This window comes from Macrobrachium rosenbergii, chromosome 16 (genome assembly GCF_040412425.1).
Source record: "Macrobrachium rosenbergii isolate ZJJX-2024 chromosome 16, ASM4041242v1, whole genome shotgun sequence".
Lineage (NCBI taxonomy): Eukaryota > Metazoa > Arthropoda > Malacostraca > Decapoda > Palaemonidae > Macrobrachium > Macrobrachium rosenbergii.
Genome location: NC_089756.1, coordinates 11,191,226 through 11,210,155, shown reverse-complemented (window position 1 = coordinate 11,210,155; position 18,930 = coordinate 11,191,226). Strand labels below are relative to the sequence as shown.

Genomic DNA, 18,930 nt, shown 5'->3' with positions numbered 1-18,930 from the left:
CTTCCACAAAACCTCACGGAAAAAACACGCATTTCGAAAAAAAAAAATTCGAATTGAAGTTTACGCAAAGAAACACACAGATAAATTACATGGCCATTATCAGTGGCCTCAATTTTTTATTTTAATATCCTACAGAAGTAAAAAAAATATTTAAAAAGAAGTGAATGATGGACCAAAGTTACTGACAGAGAACTCATTCTCTGTCAGTAACCCCTCTCCCTTAATAGTGAACAGCAGATACAGCAGTTTGTATTAACTCATGTACAGAAAATGAAAATAGTATTTGAAAGCTTCACGTAATTTCATATTGTTAAATATACACATACATACATACATATATACATACATATATATATATATATATATATATATATATATGAGGGAGAGAGAGAGAGAGAGAGAGAGATAGAGAGATAAACTGAAATAACTGGTGGCCACGTAAAATTTTCGAGATTATATAGCACGCAAATGCTTATTCTGAGAGAGAGAGAGAGAGAGAGAGAGAGAATCCTATTCCTATCGACAGCAATAAAGAGCAGAGAGGTGTTCCTTCGACCTCGCATAATGACGATACAGACGTTCTCTCTCAACGCCTGGATTGCTACTCTAAATCGCTTTCCTTATTTCGTTACATCCTCATCGCGGGAAAGCGAAACGTCGGGATAATAAATGAGGCAAATGGTGTCGTTTCTTGAACATTAAGTCTACCGGAGGAGGGGGGGGAGTCTTTTGGGTTGTGGGGAGTCTTTTGGGTTGGGTGAGTCTTTTGGGTGGGGGAGTCTTTTGGGTTGGGGTTTTGGGAAGTCTTTCAGGTTGGGGCGAGTCTTTTCGTGTTGGGGGAGTGTTTCGGGTTGGGAGGAGTCTTTTGGGTTGAGGGGGAGTCTTTTAGGTGGGGGGGAGTCTTTCGGGTTGGTGGGAGTATTTTTGCGGTGTGGAGTCTTTTGGGTTGTGGAGTCTTTTGGGTTGGGGGTCTTTTGGGTTCTGTATAGATATCAAATATATGTATTCATGTACACTTTCATTATTATTTTACAGGAAGAAGAATGCTTATGTTACCTTTGATATTTCATTCATGTTTAACCATTTATATATTCTTATAAGTACTGTAAGATCACTAACTGAATTATGCAACGTGGCAACATTGTATTTTAGCAGACAATACTTTTGTCTTTCCCGCCAAGTGCGATACATAAGATAGCCAGTGGTCGCTGACGAGTGACGAGCATCGGATCTTATCCTCCACTCTCACATTTGTTTCTGTCTCTTAATTAAATGGGAGTGGAAAGAACCTACTTTTCCATTTCATCTCCCTTCAGTGTGAAGACATTATATGTCGCAGTGAGACATCACATTACATGGCGCAGTGAGTAGGATTTAGGCTCGCTCTCCACGAATGCGGCGGGCAAGCTGGATGTCCTTGGGCGTGATGGTGACCCTCTTGGCGTGGATGGCGCACAAGTTGGTGTCTTCAAAGAGACCGACGAGGTAGGCCTCGGATGCCTCCTGCAGCGCCATGACGGCGGAAGACTGGGAACGAAGGTCGGTCTTGAAGTCTTGGGCAACCTCACGAACGAGACCCTGAAAGGGCAGCTTTCTGATGAGCAGCTCCGTGCTCTTCTGGTAGCGACGGATCTCACGAAGGGCCATGGTACCGGGCCTGTAGCGGTGAGGCTTCTTCACACCTGTAGCAGGCGCAGATTTACGAGCAGCCTTGGTAGCCTGCTGCTTTCGGGGGGCCTTGCCTCCGGTGGACTTGCGGGCAGTTTGCTTCGTACGTGCCATCTTGCTAAGGTGATGCGCGAGAGGGAATCTTTTGGGGTGAGGGGGTCTTATGAGTTGGAGGGAGTCTTTTAGGATGGGGGGGGGGTCTTTTGGGTTGGGGTGAATCTTTAGGGTTGGGGAGTCCTTAGGATTGGGGGAGAGGTATGAATGAACACGAATCGAAGAAAAAACCTCAAGTTACAAATCATGGAAAAAAAATGTATATTTAAATTAACTGAATTCGGCAGTCACGGGTCTCGGGAATAATTATTAACTTAATAATTAATGGAATTTAGGTTCCGGTCTGTGAATCGTTAGGATTAGGATGTCCTGCCTCTCATCAGCTTCTGGTCTCCCGAAAAGATGTCGGTGGCTGTACAGCATATGGAACAATAATGGAACAAAAAATTAATTCGAAATCAGTAGAGTCAGGAGTTAGGCCTTCATGAGGCTCGGTCTCCACTTCTGGCTTATTGAAAAGCCAAAGAACCTTGGAGAGAATAAAAAAAAAATAAAAAAAAAAAAAATGTTACGAAATTAGTCGGATTCGGCCGACGCTGGTCTCTCTCGGCTTCTGGTCTCTGGGAAAGGCTGTCGGCCCGAGAAATAGATGGAACGCGTTCCAGACCCGTCTCGCAATTAATGGTTATTGGGGCTAAACCAAAGACTGCTTGAGGTGAAATGAATGATAGTTATTGGAAAGAAAACCTTGAGGATATTACCGTTACAGAAAGAATGGTTATTGGAGAAACCCTGTATAGATACCAGGCAAGGAGTTATAGTTATTGAAGGGGGAGAGAGAAAGAGAAAGAGAGAAAAGGCTTTCACCGCTTGCAAAGTCTAAAATTGAGACTTCGGCTGAGTGGAACGTCACACACACACACACACACACACACAGTGTTGGAATGAAACCGTGAAATATATATAGCGTGAATCGCCAGGACAAGAATGAAAGAAAAATCTTGATTAAATCTTCACACTTTACTTGTACTTAAATAATATGCATTACAAGTGGTAGCGTGTGTATTTTTGTAATCTACTGGAACTCAGGACCATTAGCAGTAGCAGGTTCACTTAATAGCAATGATCCGGCACCTCAGTGAAAATCTAATCATAAGGAATAAGAGAACTACTCGAAGAAGACACACGAATAAAATTAGAGAGGAAAAAAAGACGGCCGGGTGAACGCAACTTTCCCCTCTTCCTCACCTCCCTCTTTCCCCTTCCCCTCTTCCTCCCTTCTCTTTCCCCTTCCCCTCTTCCTCCCTCGTCCTTCCCCTTCCCATCTTCTTCCCTCTTTCAACTTCACCTCTCTCTCTCCCTCTTTCTCCTTCCCTTCTTCTTCCTTTCCAGTTCCCCTCCTCTTTCCCATTCCCCTCTTCCCCCCTCCTCTTTCCTTTTCCCTCTTCCTCCTCCCTCCCGTTTCCCCTTCCCCTCTTCCTCCCTCCATCCTCCTTCCCCTTCCCCCTTCCTCCCTTCCGCCCTCCTTCCCCTTCACGTCTTTCTTCCCTCCCAGCCCCTCCTCAGCCAAGCCACTTGAACCCTACTGGCTCGACCCACCTACGAGGCCACTTCTTGAGACACCTTTACCGACCTCGTTTCCTGTCTTTTGCACCGGTGCACTTAACGATCCTACAATTCTCCTCCAGGCCACCTTTTCTTACTCCTCTCTCTCTCTCTCTCTCTCTCTCTCTCTCTGTCCTTTACTCTTTCTCCTTCCTTCTCCTTCCTATTCTTTGCTATTGGAGTTGCCACGTTCTAAAACTCTTCTCTCTCTCTCTCTCTCTCTCTCTCTCTCTCTCTCTCTCTCTCTCCTCCTTCCTTTTCTTTGCTGTTGGAGTTGCCACGTTCTTAGCTAAACCCCACACTTCCCCCCCCCTTCCTCCTTTCCGTCAGTAGTGGCATCCTTCCTCCGTCCTCCATTGCTCATCTTTAGTACACTTTCCTTCCCTCTACCCCGGCCCCCTAAAAAAAAGAAATCCTGCAACAACGGAAACGGCGCCATGCTAAATCCTCTTACACCAAACACCTTCGGCTCAGGAGTTGATGTGTTTATTTCTGAGACTGCAAAAGGGTGTTCATGTCCAAGGAAGAGAAAGAAACGTGGAAATTCTCTCTCTCTCTCTCTCTCTCTCTCTCTCTCTCTCTCTCTCTCTCTCTCTCGTCACACTTTCAGTTCATGGTTTGCATAGGCCATCTTTGAGAGAGACGATCGACCGCCAACTTGAACGAGAAAAGGCAGCTTGATTCAGGAGGTTAAATCAGATTACAGTTAGAGCAACGCATCAAACTGTTTTTTTCTTGAATAAACCAGATTACAGCTACAGCGATGCATCAAAAAATTATGCTCTTTTCTTGAATAAACAAGGTTACAGTTGAAGCAACGCATCAAATTATGTTCTTTTCTTTAAAAAAACAGACCTGATCTAAAAACCAGTCCCAGGCCGAGGAAGAACATGCATGAAGGACTAATTCGATACTAACGAACGACGTCATAACCACGGGGGGGGGACACTGAATGAAGAGTCTCATCGTCTCTACCGTATACCTTTCTTTCTTAAGGATTGAATGACTGACACAAAGTTCAGATATCTCAAAAGGATTTCTAAATAGCAGATTAATACTTATAGAAGAGATGGGTTGTAATACTGGGAGGCTTGAAGGATGGGATGTCAATACAAACCTTATTTGTGAAGGATAAGCTTTCTGAAAATGCAAAGTCTTCTACTATGTAATAAAGCGTCGCTGGATTTTACAAACACACACACACACACACACACACTATATATATATATATATATATATATATATATATATATATATATATATATATATATATATATATATATATATATATATATATATATAATATCCAGCTTACCTCATCCTACAACTTAAACGTGCTTGATTCCTCAATATGTACAGTAGACGGCGATAACGACAATTTTAAACAAGAATATAAATAGTACGAACGGACGTATGGCATAAATAAGAGCGGATATGCACAGAACAGAATCAGCTTGAGAAATACACCGTGCCAGTACATTCTAATAACGGCCTCTACACAAGAAAACAGTGGGATCAATCATTAATTTCGTGTAGGCACAAGCTGAGACCAACCCCCTCCCCAACCTTCACCTCCTGATTTGCCCTTTGCCATTTAGCCGAGTGAATTTGGCACATTCGAGCCAATCCTTTTATCACTCGCTCTCCTCACCTCTCTTCATACACAGCTTTCAACATCCCTTTCAATATCACTTTAAATTCCCATCGCCATTTAAACCTGGCACCCGCCATTTACACACGTGGTGAGGCTGAACATTTTCCTTTTCCTTGTCCCTATCAACGCTCTTCCCTTGCCCCTAGACAGACTCATTTACGTCTTCCCCTCACAGCAATCTCCTCCTTCTCCTCTACCTCATCCTCCCCCTCCAGCTCCACTACCTCATCCTCCTCCTTCACCTCCTCCTCCAACTCTTTCTCCTCCTTCTCCCCCTCCTCCTCCTCTCCCATGGCTGCTTTCACTATCACAAGCGCCATCAGCTACAATTCAGGGGAGCCCTCGCTTGACCTGACATCGCAACTACCTCGACCTGAGATCCCATTTCCCTTGGACGAAGTGCTCCCTGCCATCGTCCTCAGGGAAAGATTATAGACGGTTAAACGGAAAGGCGCGAGGGTTGGGTGGTAGTACGACGCCGAAGGGGATTTCAAATACAAAAACGCTGTGGTGTTTTTTGTTCAGCAACAGTAACTCGAATATTATTCTTCGACTTCATCATCTTTAAAAAATTTCACTTTCCTACTATCATAACCTTTACTAGCAACAGTTCTCCAACAAATTTTTAAAACCGAAAGCGTGGCTTTAAAAGGAATTGACTTTTCCTTCTAATATATTGGCGTTCACCAGAGGCTTTTCAATTCTTCAACAAGGAGCAGGAAAAGACTATCGGGGTTCAAAAGGTTCCCGTGAGAGCTTCGCTTCCACCACTGAATTTTGTGGTCATTCGAGAATTAGATTCGGTAAAATATAACCACTTAAGATATAAATGGCAAAAGTAAATGCCGATCACAAATAAAAGAGGTAACCCTAAACATGCGTAATGATTAAAAGAACGAAATTAAAAATGTCATCTGCTCTTCCTTCTCTTTTTTCAATTAATACTAACTATATATAGTGTCAAAATCTATAGAATCACGCGCCTCAATTTAGCTCATTGCTACAAAATATCAAATGGCAAATAATCAAGGCAAATTTATTTTGTTAGATGTGGCATGATATCAACTAAAAATATTTGTTGCAAGGCCAAGCATCTCTCTCTCTCTCTCTCTCTCTCTCTCTCTCTCTCTCTCTCTCTCTCTCTCTCTCTCTCTCTCTCTCTCTCTCTCGTTATGTTTGCCTCTCATTTTTTTAATTTGGGCTTTTGCATAACTATACTTCACACTGAAAGTCTCTCTCTCTCTCTCTCGCTCTCTCTCTCTCTCTCTCTCTCTCACTTTCAAGCTCTTAAGAGAAGCGAGGAAGAAGAAGAAAAGAAAAAATTAATCTCAGTTTTCCCCGACGGAGAAATGTTTGGGCGAAAAGTCTGTCCTAAATCATGAAAGCCAATCAGCATTAGACCACTCAGCTATCGCCTTCAAATTACAATTCCCGACCTATGGGCTGGACACGTTTGTGAGGAGAAAAAAATAAAAAAATACAGCGTGTATAACGTATATTGTGTTCGAAGCAGGAGGAAGGACTTTCGTATCCTAGCAACAACGGAATCTGAAATACTATTGGATAAAATAAATGAATATAAAATTTACAGATATCAATATAATGACTCATTCAAGCTGTAAACGGGAGCAACTTCCGGAAGGCGATAAGGGTACGGATATAAAAATATTTTTTATCATAAGCAAATCTTTCAGAAGATTTGGTAATCAAATTAAAATCATTAATGAAGTGAATTCTCTTCCAGTTCATCTTTCCCACATAGTGTCAGCAGCACACATGAAAATGTACTGAAGAAGGCAATAGTAAACATTCCATGTTAATATTTCAAGTATTTTAGGTTGCTATGGTCCACATCCAAAATCAGAATACGGTATGGATTAAAAACTAACTTGCTGAAAAATTAATTATAATTTGTTCAAAAGTAGCCGGGTAATTGACAACATGTGTCAGTATGATACTAACTTGAATTATTATTCACAAAGTAAGAAATTCCCGATTAAAACACATCAAGGAATGAAACGTCAGGCATGTAAGACCTTAACAGGTCGTGACAATTGTACACTGCTGAACAATAATTGAATAACGTCAATGTCTGTCTCCTATGCCCAAGGAAATATTTCGTCATATTCAGTTCTTATTTACGATCCAATGACATCGAGTCACTCAGCTGTCATGCCCTAAAGAATAACTTGGACTCCTAAGGAAACCTCAATACGCAGTCCTGAACTCTTTGGGGTCCTATTTAAAGTGTTCCCCTGTAAAGAGAACCGTGAATTAACAACATGGAGTACGATCGTCACTCTGAAAAAGACGGGAATCGATCCAAGACAGAGCAAAAACCGACACAGGATCACCACCCTGATGGTGCTGTGGGTTAAAAAATAATTTTGGCACTTTTCGGTACTTTCTGAAAAGCAGAGTTTTTATCCCAATTTCCCCTTTTCGAAGTTGCAATAATGAACCGAAACTTACTGACTAGTTGAGAAACACATCACTGCAATTCCGCCGAAAAGATGAAACAGAAATCCGTGTTAATGTTTGTGCAATTACCAAATGAAATTTCAGGTTTCTGAGATTAATCCTACGAAAATTGTCATCGAAACTTGTGAGCTATATTTTTAGTACATCAGTAAACAATGGGTAACTATAACAAAATGTCCAACTATCGCAGTAACACTAGTAGTAGTAAAGGTACTTTTTTCCGTAGAAATCCTCGGTTCCTACCATTTGAACCGATTGCTCCTTTTCCTTCCTTCGCAAGAATGAATGAATCTCCTGGCATTCAGTAGAAAGGCCAAGAATTTCAAAGCTATTTGATGGAAGAAATTCGCTAGATGTCACATTTTTCCCCTCGACATCTGAGGCTGTGGCAATAATATTCCCTACATTGGATAAAGCAGCGCAAAGCAATACGGCAAAGCAACGGCTTTGAATTCCTTTCGTTGTTTTATGTACGGGCGACATGTTCGGATTCGCTCATGATTAAATGGACGGCTATAGGTTCCCACGCGTATCCTTTAATGAACAGCTTTGAAAGCATTATTTTTTTCGTTTGAATAACTCGTTTACAAGTTCTCACACCTCAGAGCAATAACAAGAACTTCTCAATTGTGTTCTTAAATAAGGAAAATGTAGAGCGTTTTCTAGTTTTTTTTCGCTTAGATAACTTGTTAAAATACAGATTGGAAGGACACCCTCTTTTAAACATGTGTTGAAAATGATCGCTGCATCAGCCTGCAATTGCTTTACAGTAGATTATCTCGTTCTCCCTAAGTAACGAGAAAATACTAATTATGAAGACTGAAAAATCTTTAAACTAAATGCAGCAGGTGCAGCGATAATTGCTAACATATAATATTAAATGGTAATGGCTAAAGCTTTTCACCTGCATCTTTAAACTGTGGAAAATACAAAAGCATTTTTGTACTTTTAACTTAATATAAAACGTACTAAATTAGAAGCTAGTGACTAATTTCTCGTCTCTATCTTTAAATGAGAACAGGTGCAGTAGGATAGCTGAAGTAAAAAGTGTAGGTAAAAAGTTCAAGATTAAACAACTGGGAGGCATATTTCCACCATATACATAAAAAATTCATAAAGAAGCTCTCTCTCTCTCTCTCTCTCTCTCTCTCTCTCTCTCTCTCTCTCTCATAAATTGAGCCCTTTGAACAATAAAAGTTCTGTAGGATACTGACTTACACAATGTTTCTATATTCAGTCGTTCTTTCGTAATCTTTTTGAAGGATACGGTCTACTTCCTCGTTAAAGGATTCTTACGTTCATGAAGGGACAACGAGAGAGGCGCAATTTTTGGTAATTCAGAGTTTCGAATGAAATAAAACGATTAGTTTACCCAAGACTTTTTCCGAAATACAATGCGTATTTCTGAGGAGAAGCCCTATGCTCAGTAATTAATGTCAGAGCACTATACAATTAGACTTGATCATGTCTTATCTCTCCCGATCTGAAAAATGGTTTAAAGATCTCACTGTCATCATGCTATCGATCACTGTTATCATCTTGTATATCACTGTCATTATGCTAAGAGAGCCATGTCAGATATCACTACCAGTTTACTTACTACACAAACCTGTCGGCTAATTGCCCAGTGAAATCTTAAAAAAAATCAGTAAGCATTCATATAAACAAGTCTACGCTGCCACAAAGAAAACGGGAACATTCTTTCACATCAATGATCTCGAGGTCAAGGCTCTTCACGCTTTTAAAATGTCTGTTTGTCTGTCTGTTCTTTGGACATTTCGTCCATTTCAGGTAAATCTGTCTGTCTGTCTGTTGCATAAAAAGCTCGTCTACTTCAGGTAAATCTGTCTGCTTGTCTATCCGCTATACAAGAATCTCGTCCATTTCAGGTATATATGTCTGTCTGTCATATGGAAATGTCGTCTATTTCTGGTGAATCTGTCTTCTGTCTGTCTATCTGCCAGTCTGCTACATGGAAACGTCGTCTATTTCAAGTAAATCTGTCTGCCTGTCTGTCTATCTATCTGCTTGTCTGTTATATGGAAATCTCGCCTATTTCAGGCAAATCTGTCTGGCTGTCTGTCTGTTCTATGAAAATCTCGTCAGTTTCAGGTAAAGTCAAAAGAGAGTAATAGATAATTTCACTGAACTCAGACACCGAGGAAATCTTTCCGTTTTTACTCAATTTCCTCAATTCTTTCTTCTGTTCATGAAGGCTCACCTAAAATAACAAATATTTAATTAAAACACGTCCTCATATTACACTGCATAAATACTACCAATATCCAAACATTTGGAATAATAAATTCGTTTTTTTTTCCATTACGCAACAGGCATGATGCCGTATATAAATATATGACCTGCCTCGCATATCCTATCAATATCTGCAGTAATAATAATGATTTAAAAAAGTGATAGAGCAAACTAATTACCGATTTCTTTTCCCGTCATGTTCCTTTTTTTTCATTTTCATCATTACCCATTTTTTCATTTCCAACATTACCCCCTTTTTCATTTCCACCCTTACCCCTTTTTCATTCTCATCATTACCCCTATTTCATTTCGATCATTACCCCTTTTTCGTTTCCAACATTACCCCTTTTTCATTTCCATCATTTCCCCTTTTTTTCATTTTCATCATTACCCCGTTTTCATTTCCATCATTACCCCTTTTTCTATTTTCATCGTTACCCCTTTCTCATTTCCATCATTACCGTCACTTTCAACGGGAGAATATCATCGAAAATATGGAGCGGTGATGGAAAACCAGATATACATTATGTGGACACGCCCACCAAGCCCAAGCCACCCCAACCCCTACCCAAGACCCTCGCCAGGCCCAACCCTCCCACAGCCCACCCACAGACAATTTCCGTCGAAGGGAGGCACAAACAAACGAACGGACAAGCAATAAACAATCATTAAGGGGAATAATAAACTAGAGATGCAGGTACTGGACACGATCACGCAAAACCCTATTACTTTGTTCAATCACGGCAGTAATAAACATCATTTTAATATGGAGCTTACTCAATTTATTCCGTAGCTAAAGAGAAAATAGATTACACTCATGCACTGGTGGATTATGTCCGATGATATTGTTATTTTTCAATGGATACGGATTTTGATGGGATCGGAATCATTTCACATCGCGGGGCTATATTTACTGTTCGCCCGTGTATGGGGCCAGTGCTTTCGCACACCAAACAAATAAATAAGTATACAAACCAAGGTACAACAAATTATTTATAGAACAAGACATGTAGCAAATATTTTATTTTTTTGGAGGTGGAGATTAATAAGCAAAAGTACTTTATAGTATATAAAAAAGGATGTTTTTCTAAAGCAATCCAAAACATCTGGAGACGTACAAAATAAGCGAAACCGATTATTAAAGCCAGACGGAAAATCATAAAAAAGTGAAAATTATAAAAAATTCATGAAAATCGAAATCAAAACTTAAGGCGTCGAATTACGTAAATAAACAAGTTCTGCTCGAAATGATCAACTGATTGACTCTGCAATTAACCTGTTTTCTCCACCACTGCAAAAATTTACTGATGCAAATATTAGAGAAAATCCACTAGGAACTTATTGCTGAACCTTGGTATTTTTATGTTATGCACCGTAAAAAAAATATATGTAAAAATGTGTTGGAGGAAGCTATATTGGCAGGAAAAATTCGTTCAGAAAAAAATTGCACAAAATAAGGAGAGGAAAAGGCTATTAAGTTAACAGCATTGTTATGAAATAATTCAGGAACGATTTGGAGGATAAACAAAACGAAAAAACAAGGGGAAATATATGAAAATTATAGTCTTTGAAAACAAGAAAACTGATCATATCTCTACATGTTGCATTTTTCGGACATCAAAAAACTGAGAGAGAGAGAGAGAGAGAGAGAGAGAGAGAGAGAGAGAGAGAGAGAGAGAGAGAGAGAGAGAGAGAGAGAAACATGCCTCTCATATAATCTAGAAATCAAGATAGGACGGACGGAAAGAATACAAAATGATCTCATAAACATCGTTACATGGAAAAACGTAAAGTACGACGAAAATCTATGAATATGTACGTATATATGTATGTGTATATATATATATATATATATATATATATATATATATATATATATATATATATATATATATATATATATATATATATATATATATATATATATATATTGTGCTGCATGAGATCAAAAGCAGGGAGTCTCTTTACGAAAATAAAATTTTTGCTGATATAAATGATTACCTTAATATCGAGCGCCTTACACACAATGGCATTTCATTATATCCATTCAGTTCATTATAATCCTTCAGCATCTGGCCTTTTATTACCTATCTGTTTACTTCATTATACCTCGTTCACAAACTACAGGGGTGCAACGCCCCCCTCCCCCACGCTGATGCCATCAACGCGGTTGCATCATTTGCTCCTAAATGCAATCATGATGACGAGCTCTCTCCCCGTTGACATCGCTCGCAGCATCTGACACCAAAGGCAAGATTTGCCGGGAGAGGGAAGGGGAAATGAATGGGGGATGGGGGTGGAGGGGGGCTGGTATGGGAATGGGGAGGAGGAAGAGGAGGGAAGGGGAACAGAGAGCGGGGATAACCGGATAATTGGCTGGATGGCGGAAACACCACCAGAAATACCACCACGTAAAACTATTCCCGAAGGGTCTTCTGAAGAGAGAGAGAGAGAGAGAGAGAGAGAGAGAGAGAGAGAGAGAGAGAGAGAGAGAGAGAGTTGGGCAGCGGAAGAAAAGGGAAGGGGAGAAGGGAGAGGGGGAGGGAAAAGGGTCTCTGTCTCTCCCTCTCTTTCCTGCTGGTGCAGGAGGAACAGGGCCAAACAAAGCAGCGTCTAATGTCCTTTTTTCTTTGTAAATACGTCCGAAATTAAGAGAAGAAACTTTCTCTTCCTCTCTTTCCTGCTGATGCAAGAAGAGCAGGTCTAAACATTGAAGCGTCTACATGTCGCTTTTATGAATGAGTGAAAAATTCGTTATGGGATGCGCTCTCTCTCTCTCTCTCTCTCTCTCTCTCTCTCTCCTGCTGGTGCAGGAAGTGCAGGTCCAAACATATGGCTATCTATGCATCAACCCCCCCCCTTTTTTTTAAACAAATAAAAAAATTGTTAAGAATAGATATTATCTCTCTCTCTCTCTCTCTCTCTCTCTCTCTCTCTCTCTCTCTCTCTCTCTCTCTCTCTCTCCTACTGGTGCAGGAAGCACAGGTCCAAAAATAAGGCAGCCACTTATCAACCCACCGTTTTCTTAAACATGTAAAAAAAAAATTAAGGTACACACACTCTCTCTCTCTCTCTCTCTCTCTCTCTCTCTCTCTCTCTCTCTCTCTCTCTCTCTCTCTCTCTCTCTCACTGGTGCAGGAGGCGCAGGTCCAAACATATACGTTCCCTTAAACATGTAAAAAAATTTGCTAAGGAATAGATTCTCTCTCTCTCTCTCTCTCTCTCTCTCTCTCTCTCTCTCTCTCTCTCTCTCTCTCTCCTGCTGGTGCAGGAGCAGCAGCAGCAGCGGGGCCAAACAAAGCGGCGTCTACCCGATTGTTCAAGGCTCGGGAAGGACACTTTGAATATGAATAGGGCCACTGATTCCTGCATAAAGGTGTCATTAGTCGTCGCATTTCCAGAGCCTCGCTCAAAAGTAAAGGGACCGAGATCCTCGAGTCCGCCTTCAGGGGCGTTTCAGCTTTTCCGAAGCCGTAAACCCACCCTCCACCCAAACCCCTGACCCCCTCCTCCCTTTCCACTAACACCCCCACCCCCAACCCCACCCCAACCAAGGCCTTCTCTCCCAGGGGTCTACGCTCTGACTTAGCTTCGCGGACATTTTTTTCTCCGGAGGAAAAATAAGGAGTAGATATTTTATTCATATCATGAAAACTCCCGTAATTTATGAGATGAATCTACCAAGCTCATTTGCATCTTTTTTTTTTCTCTCTCTCTCTCTCTCTCTACACGTTCATCCTGGGAAGAATGTATTCTAATCCTTCTGTGAATACAGAGAATATCATTTCGTTCCTCAAGTTGCAAAAGTTGTCATTGAATTACAAAGAAAATTTTGGATTAGGGAAACTTTTTTATTTCTAATTTTTTTTAAATAAGAAGACAAAAAGCAACGCAAACAAAATTCTGCTCTTTAACAGCATAAAATATCTGCCTCTTACCTTAAAATTTTTACTCTTATTACACTGTACGTAGAGCAAATCAAAACTCTTTCGAAAACTCGCAATGAATACAGAGACCCAGAAAAACTCGGGGTGAGTATTTTGTTTAATTCTGCACCTCTTGAGCATAAGTGTGGGGAAATTAAAATTAAATTATAAGAGCTGAAACTTTTTAATTTTAATGTGTTTTTCATACTTCGCTTTGCACATAAAAATGAGAATATCTCATTTTTATGTGCAAAACAAAATATGAAAAACACATTAAAATATTAAAATTTCAGCTCTTGTAATTTTATTTTACTTTCCTCACACTAATGCCCAAGATGTGGGAAATTAAATACAGATTTACTTCAGAGGTTACCACACGATTCTCCCGAACTGAAAAGACTGAACATCATAGACTTGAACTACAAGAGAGAGAGAGAGAGAGAGAGAGAAAGAGAGAGAGAGAGAGAGGGGGACGGGAAGGAGCGGGCACTACAGTACTATTAAAAAAAAAAAGACATAATTACCCGAAATGAGTGTTAGTAAGTGCTAGAAAAACATTGTTCAGCCTCCAAGTTACAGAGAGAGAGAGAGAGAGAGAGAGAGAGAGAGAGAGAGAGAGAGAGAGAGAGAGAGAGTAACAATACCATTACAATAAAGACGCCAAGATGGCCCAAAATTTGCGTCACTAGACCCTAAAAACTATTTCTGAGTTCATTCTGTTAAAGGAAATCTAGTGGATTAGAACGAGTTACAGACGGAGAGACAGACAGATATTTGGTAACCTTTAAATAGAAGTCAGTCAGAAAGTGGCTTCAGTATTCCCTTGGGAGGGCGTCATAACATGGAACTACTGGAAAGCGATGGGGCGTGTTTACGGCATATTAACATAGAATTCTCCGTTATTGGACTTTAGGAGAGCCAGCAACGTACATAATATAAGCATGGACTGACATCCTAGAGGGGCGCGCAGGGGGAGGGGGGGCGGAGCGGGGAATAGCACAGTGCCATCCCTCATCCTAGCTGCCCATAAAGGCACATACGGCGTGTATTGGCCCCTGCAACGTCACCTTTCCGTTCCTCCGCGGGTCGATCTTTTCCTCTCCCCTCTCCCCTCCCACCACCAACCCCTTCCTTTCCATCCCCCATCACCCTTTTTCCATGGTGACCCCTTCGGGTGAACAATTTGGGGCATGAATGTGTTAGACCCGGGGACAAACTCTTTTTTTTTAGAAGATCAATTTGTGCAGGAAGATAGCTGGTAAACCTAACTTGTGGCGTATTTGCTATTTGCATTCATATTTACCCTATTTTAACGAGAGAGAGAGAGAGAGAGAGAGAGAGAGAGAGAGAGAGAGAGAGAGAGAGAGAGAGAGAGAGACTTTAGAGTTAATGTTCCTTGGCAAGCTTTAATATTTCACTTCAAAATTGCAGCATTTATCATAACACTTACAAATGTTTTTTTTCTTATTATGATTATATATTTTTTTGCTATTACTAGGACGAAGGCAATATTTTTCACAGTCAATTTCATCATGAACATTGATGAAGCTAAAAAAAAAAAATTAACCTATTACTAGAAATATTACAATAATAAAATAACCTCACTCGGCCTGAAAACCCGAGTACATAGCCATCAGCTGCTACCTGAATCAATATGTAATTTTCCTGATGCATTTTATATATATATATATATATATATATATATATATATATATATATATATATATATATATATATATATATATATATAATATATATATTATATATTATAAAAGCATACATAGTAAAACCAGGATTTTCCATTAACAACCGAAAAAAATATTGCTGCGAATTATAAAGCGAACGGAACCCTTTACTTTATGTCGAATGTCAAAAGCGATTATCTACTATAACGAGGGAAAGTGACGTAAAACAAAGCAACAACTGCGCATACAATAAAAAAGTAAAAAAAAAAAAATTAAAACGAGAAAACAATTCAGCGCGCCCCTTCCATAATTCCACAATTCCATAGTGACTGGATTAGTGGTTTTGCGGCGGCCACGTGAGGGCGGCACAGTTCCAAAAGTGGCCAATAGATGGCGGAGGGGACCACTGCTGGGATGCTCCCCACAGCGGTAAGGCAGGCAGGCAGGCAGCCTTCCTCCAAAGATGTCTGTCTCCCTGTGCAGGTTGCGTCATATCTCTTAAGGACTCGACTTCCATCTCAAGGCCAGGTACTTTCAGACACCCTCTCTCTCTCTCTCACTCTCTAACGCTCTCTCTCTCCCTCTTCTCCCACACACAGCCATTCTGTGGGATTATTCCCAGTTCAAATAAAGCACTTGGGCAGCGTATGACTCTCTCTCTCCGCACGTCAAAGGGAATTATGCAGAGCTCGGTAGAGCGGCGTGAGCGCTATGCGACAGAGCATATCAAGGGCCAGTTCCGAAGTCTTTGCCTACACAATCGAACGCTCGGTCACTGCTAATGCGAGTTTATATCTCGGGGGAGATTAGGACACTCGACAGTAGGAAAAGGAAAGAATGGCCTGCCTGCCTCCCTGCCTGCATGATCGGCAAGCCGTTCTCGATATGCTTTCAAAAACTGCAAGCAACACGCACTGTATATATATATATATATATATATATATATATATATATATATATATATATATATATATATATATATATATATATATATATATATATATATATATGTATGTATGTGTGTGTATACAGTATATACATACATACATACATACTAACATAATATATATATATATATATATATATATATATATATATATATATATATATATATATATATATATATATATATATATATATATATATATCTTGCATAACATACAGTGTTAGTCGTGTCTGCAAGCATCCGTGAAATGTGTTGAAAGTTGAGTCTTTTCAGATACATTCGCGGAGGAAATAGCTTACTTGCATTCCTATATAAAACAAGAATAATTTACAAGCATTACATCATTTTTCTTGATAGGACTTGAAGAAAAAAAGGGTGTAATAACTGCAGAAATGCTCTTTGTAAAACTAATCAGTTTAAAAAGGACAAAAACAAGGCTAATAATATTTATTACAAAGATTCCAAGACAAATTGTCCGCTAAGAAAAATTCCCTCTCAGTTACAAACGCGAAGTAATAACTGTACGAGCAATTACATAAGGAAAATGATAATTTATTTTACAAGTTCATTCTATCTACATTATTATGTAGCTTGCTGAACAATAATATGTATAAACAATAACTTTTTATTCTATATATATATATATATATATATATATATATATATATATATATATATATATATATATATATATATATATATATATATATATATATATATATATATATATATATATATATATATATATATATATATATATATATATACATATATATATATATATACATATATATATACTATATATGTGTGTTTGCATGGAGAATGTGATTTGCATAAACACGGGTGCAAGAATACATATGCAATGCTATCCATCGGGCCGTCTGTCATGTGATTACTGTAAATTTCTAAAATCTATGAGTATATACATCAAAACAAATAACTGCATAATCTTTTCTGAATTATTCAACTTGGAATGTGTTGATTTACACAAACTTTTGTGTAAATCAACAGACTCCAAGTTGAATATTGAATTACTTTCCAAGTTGAACAATGAATTACTTTTTTTACTACTATTTATTTAATGAATAATTAAAATATGAATTAAATCTATTAAAACTTCAGTAACTGAAAAAAAAGCACAGAACGATTTACTCATTCACATACCACATTTCTATTTCCTCATGAAATTATCAATGACAACGGAATCACATCATACACAAATAATAAACTTGGAAGCATGGTTAAACGCATATGCAAAGACGTAGTAGGGTGTATGTTTATATTGAACATATGAGGGTGTGTAGAGGTTGTAAATGTCAGTATATGTAATGGTGAATACTAGTAAATATTAGTATACGTAAATATTAGTAAATGTAATGGTGTGCCGTATACAAGCACGCATTATCTAAGCACAAAGATTAACATTCTCCTGAAGGTAAAAATCTCTCTCTCTCTCTCTCTCTCTCTCTCTCTCTCTCTCTCCAACCTCCCTTACCTACACCCAACAACCCCAACCCCCTTGTCCCTTCCGGGCCACCCCAAGGGAGGCGAGGTGGACTCAGGGTATCAGTCATAACCTTTCTTCTTATTACCTGCAAGACACGAAGGAGGAATTATGCATTTTTCACTGGTGCAACCGGGCGAATTATCCCAGTCCACAGAGGGAGGACGATGGGAAACTCCCGGTCGTAGGAGGACTGGATTGGGATACATATATATATATATATATATATATATATATATATATATATATATATATATATATATATATATATATATAGAGAGAGAGAGAGAGAGAGAGAGAGAGAGAGAGAGAGAGAGAGAGAGAGAGAGAGAGAGATAGCAAATTATTAGATATGTTTTATTTGGATCATTGTTTGCCTAAATTTTAGTCACCTGTCGTCATGATAAACCATATTGATTACGTACAATATAATTGTTTGTTTTGTGTGTGTGTGTGTATGTACTGTATATACATACATACATACATACATACATACATACATATATATATATATATATATATATATATATATATATATATATATATATATATATATATTTATATTTATATATATGTAAACCATATTGATACTGTAGAATATAATTATACATATATACTGTGTATATATATATATATATATATATATATATATATATATATATATATATATATATATATATATGTACATGTGTGTGTGTGTGTGTGTGTGTTATTTTAGACGAGATGGATTCCTATCTTACCCTTCCGTCGGCCAACACGGACACGGGAAGCGCGTACGCGCGTGCGCAAACACCATACCTAAATATGTAAGTGCCGCCTGCACTTAACTACTGAACTATACGTTTCTACGGGAACAAATAAGTCATTGCTCCGAACGTGACGCAATGTCTACTTGGCCAAAGGCCACGTGGTGTGAATTTGCAATGAGAACACGCGAACGAAACACGCTCTCTGGAGAGGGGTGGGGTACCCGCAGCGGCCCCAGTTAGGTCCTCCTCAAAAGCGACAGGAAAGAAAGAAAAGCATGATTACTGGTTAATAACCTCTTGCCCCTTCCACCTCGTCATCCCCCTCCCCAGGGTCACCCCAATGCACTACACATTCTCCCCTCCAAACTCCTCCTCCTCCTCCTCCCCCTCCCCAGGGTCACCCCA

The 18,930-nt window shown here is 39.2% G+C and overlaps 2 protein-coding genes across 5 annotated transcripts in view; both read right to left on the bottom strand.

The window, feature by feature from the left end:
- Rbp6 (RNA-binding protein 6) overlaps nucleotides 1–18,930 on the bottom strand; it is a 1,287,678-nt gene that overhangs the window by 514,557 nt on the left and 754,191 nt on the right. The gene's annotated exons all lie outside the window — the stretch shown is intronic.
- LOC136846983 (histone H3-like) lies at nucleotides 1,365–1,816 on the bottom strand. Its single transcript, XM_067118237.1, has one exon. It carries the CDS (start codon nucleotides 1,780–1,782, stop codon nucleotides 1,375–1,377), a length of 408 nt encoding a protein of 135 aa, XP_066974338.1. The 5' UTR covers nucleotides 1,783–1,816; the 3' UTR covers nucleotides 1,365–1,374.

Excerpts from the sequence above, each read along its gene's own strand:
- LOC136846983 (XM_067118237.1), bottom strand. The coding sequence starts at position 1,782 with ATGGCACGTACGAAGCAAACTGCCCGCAAGTCCACCGGAGGCAAGGCC.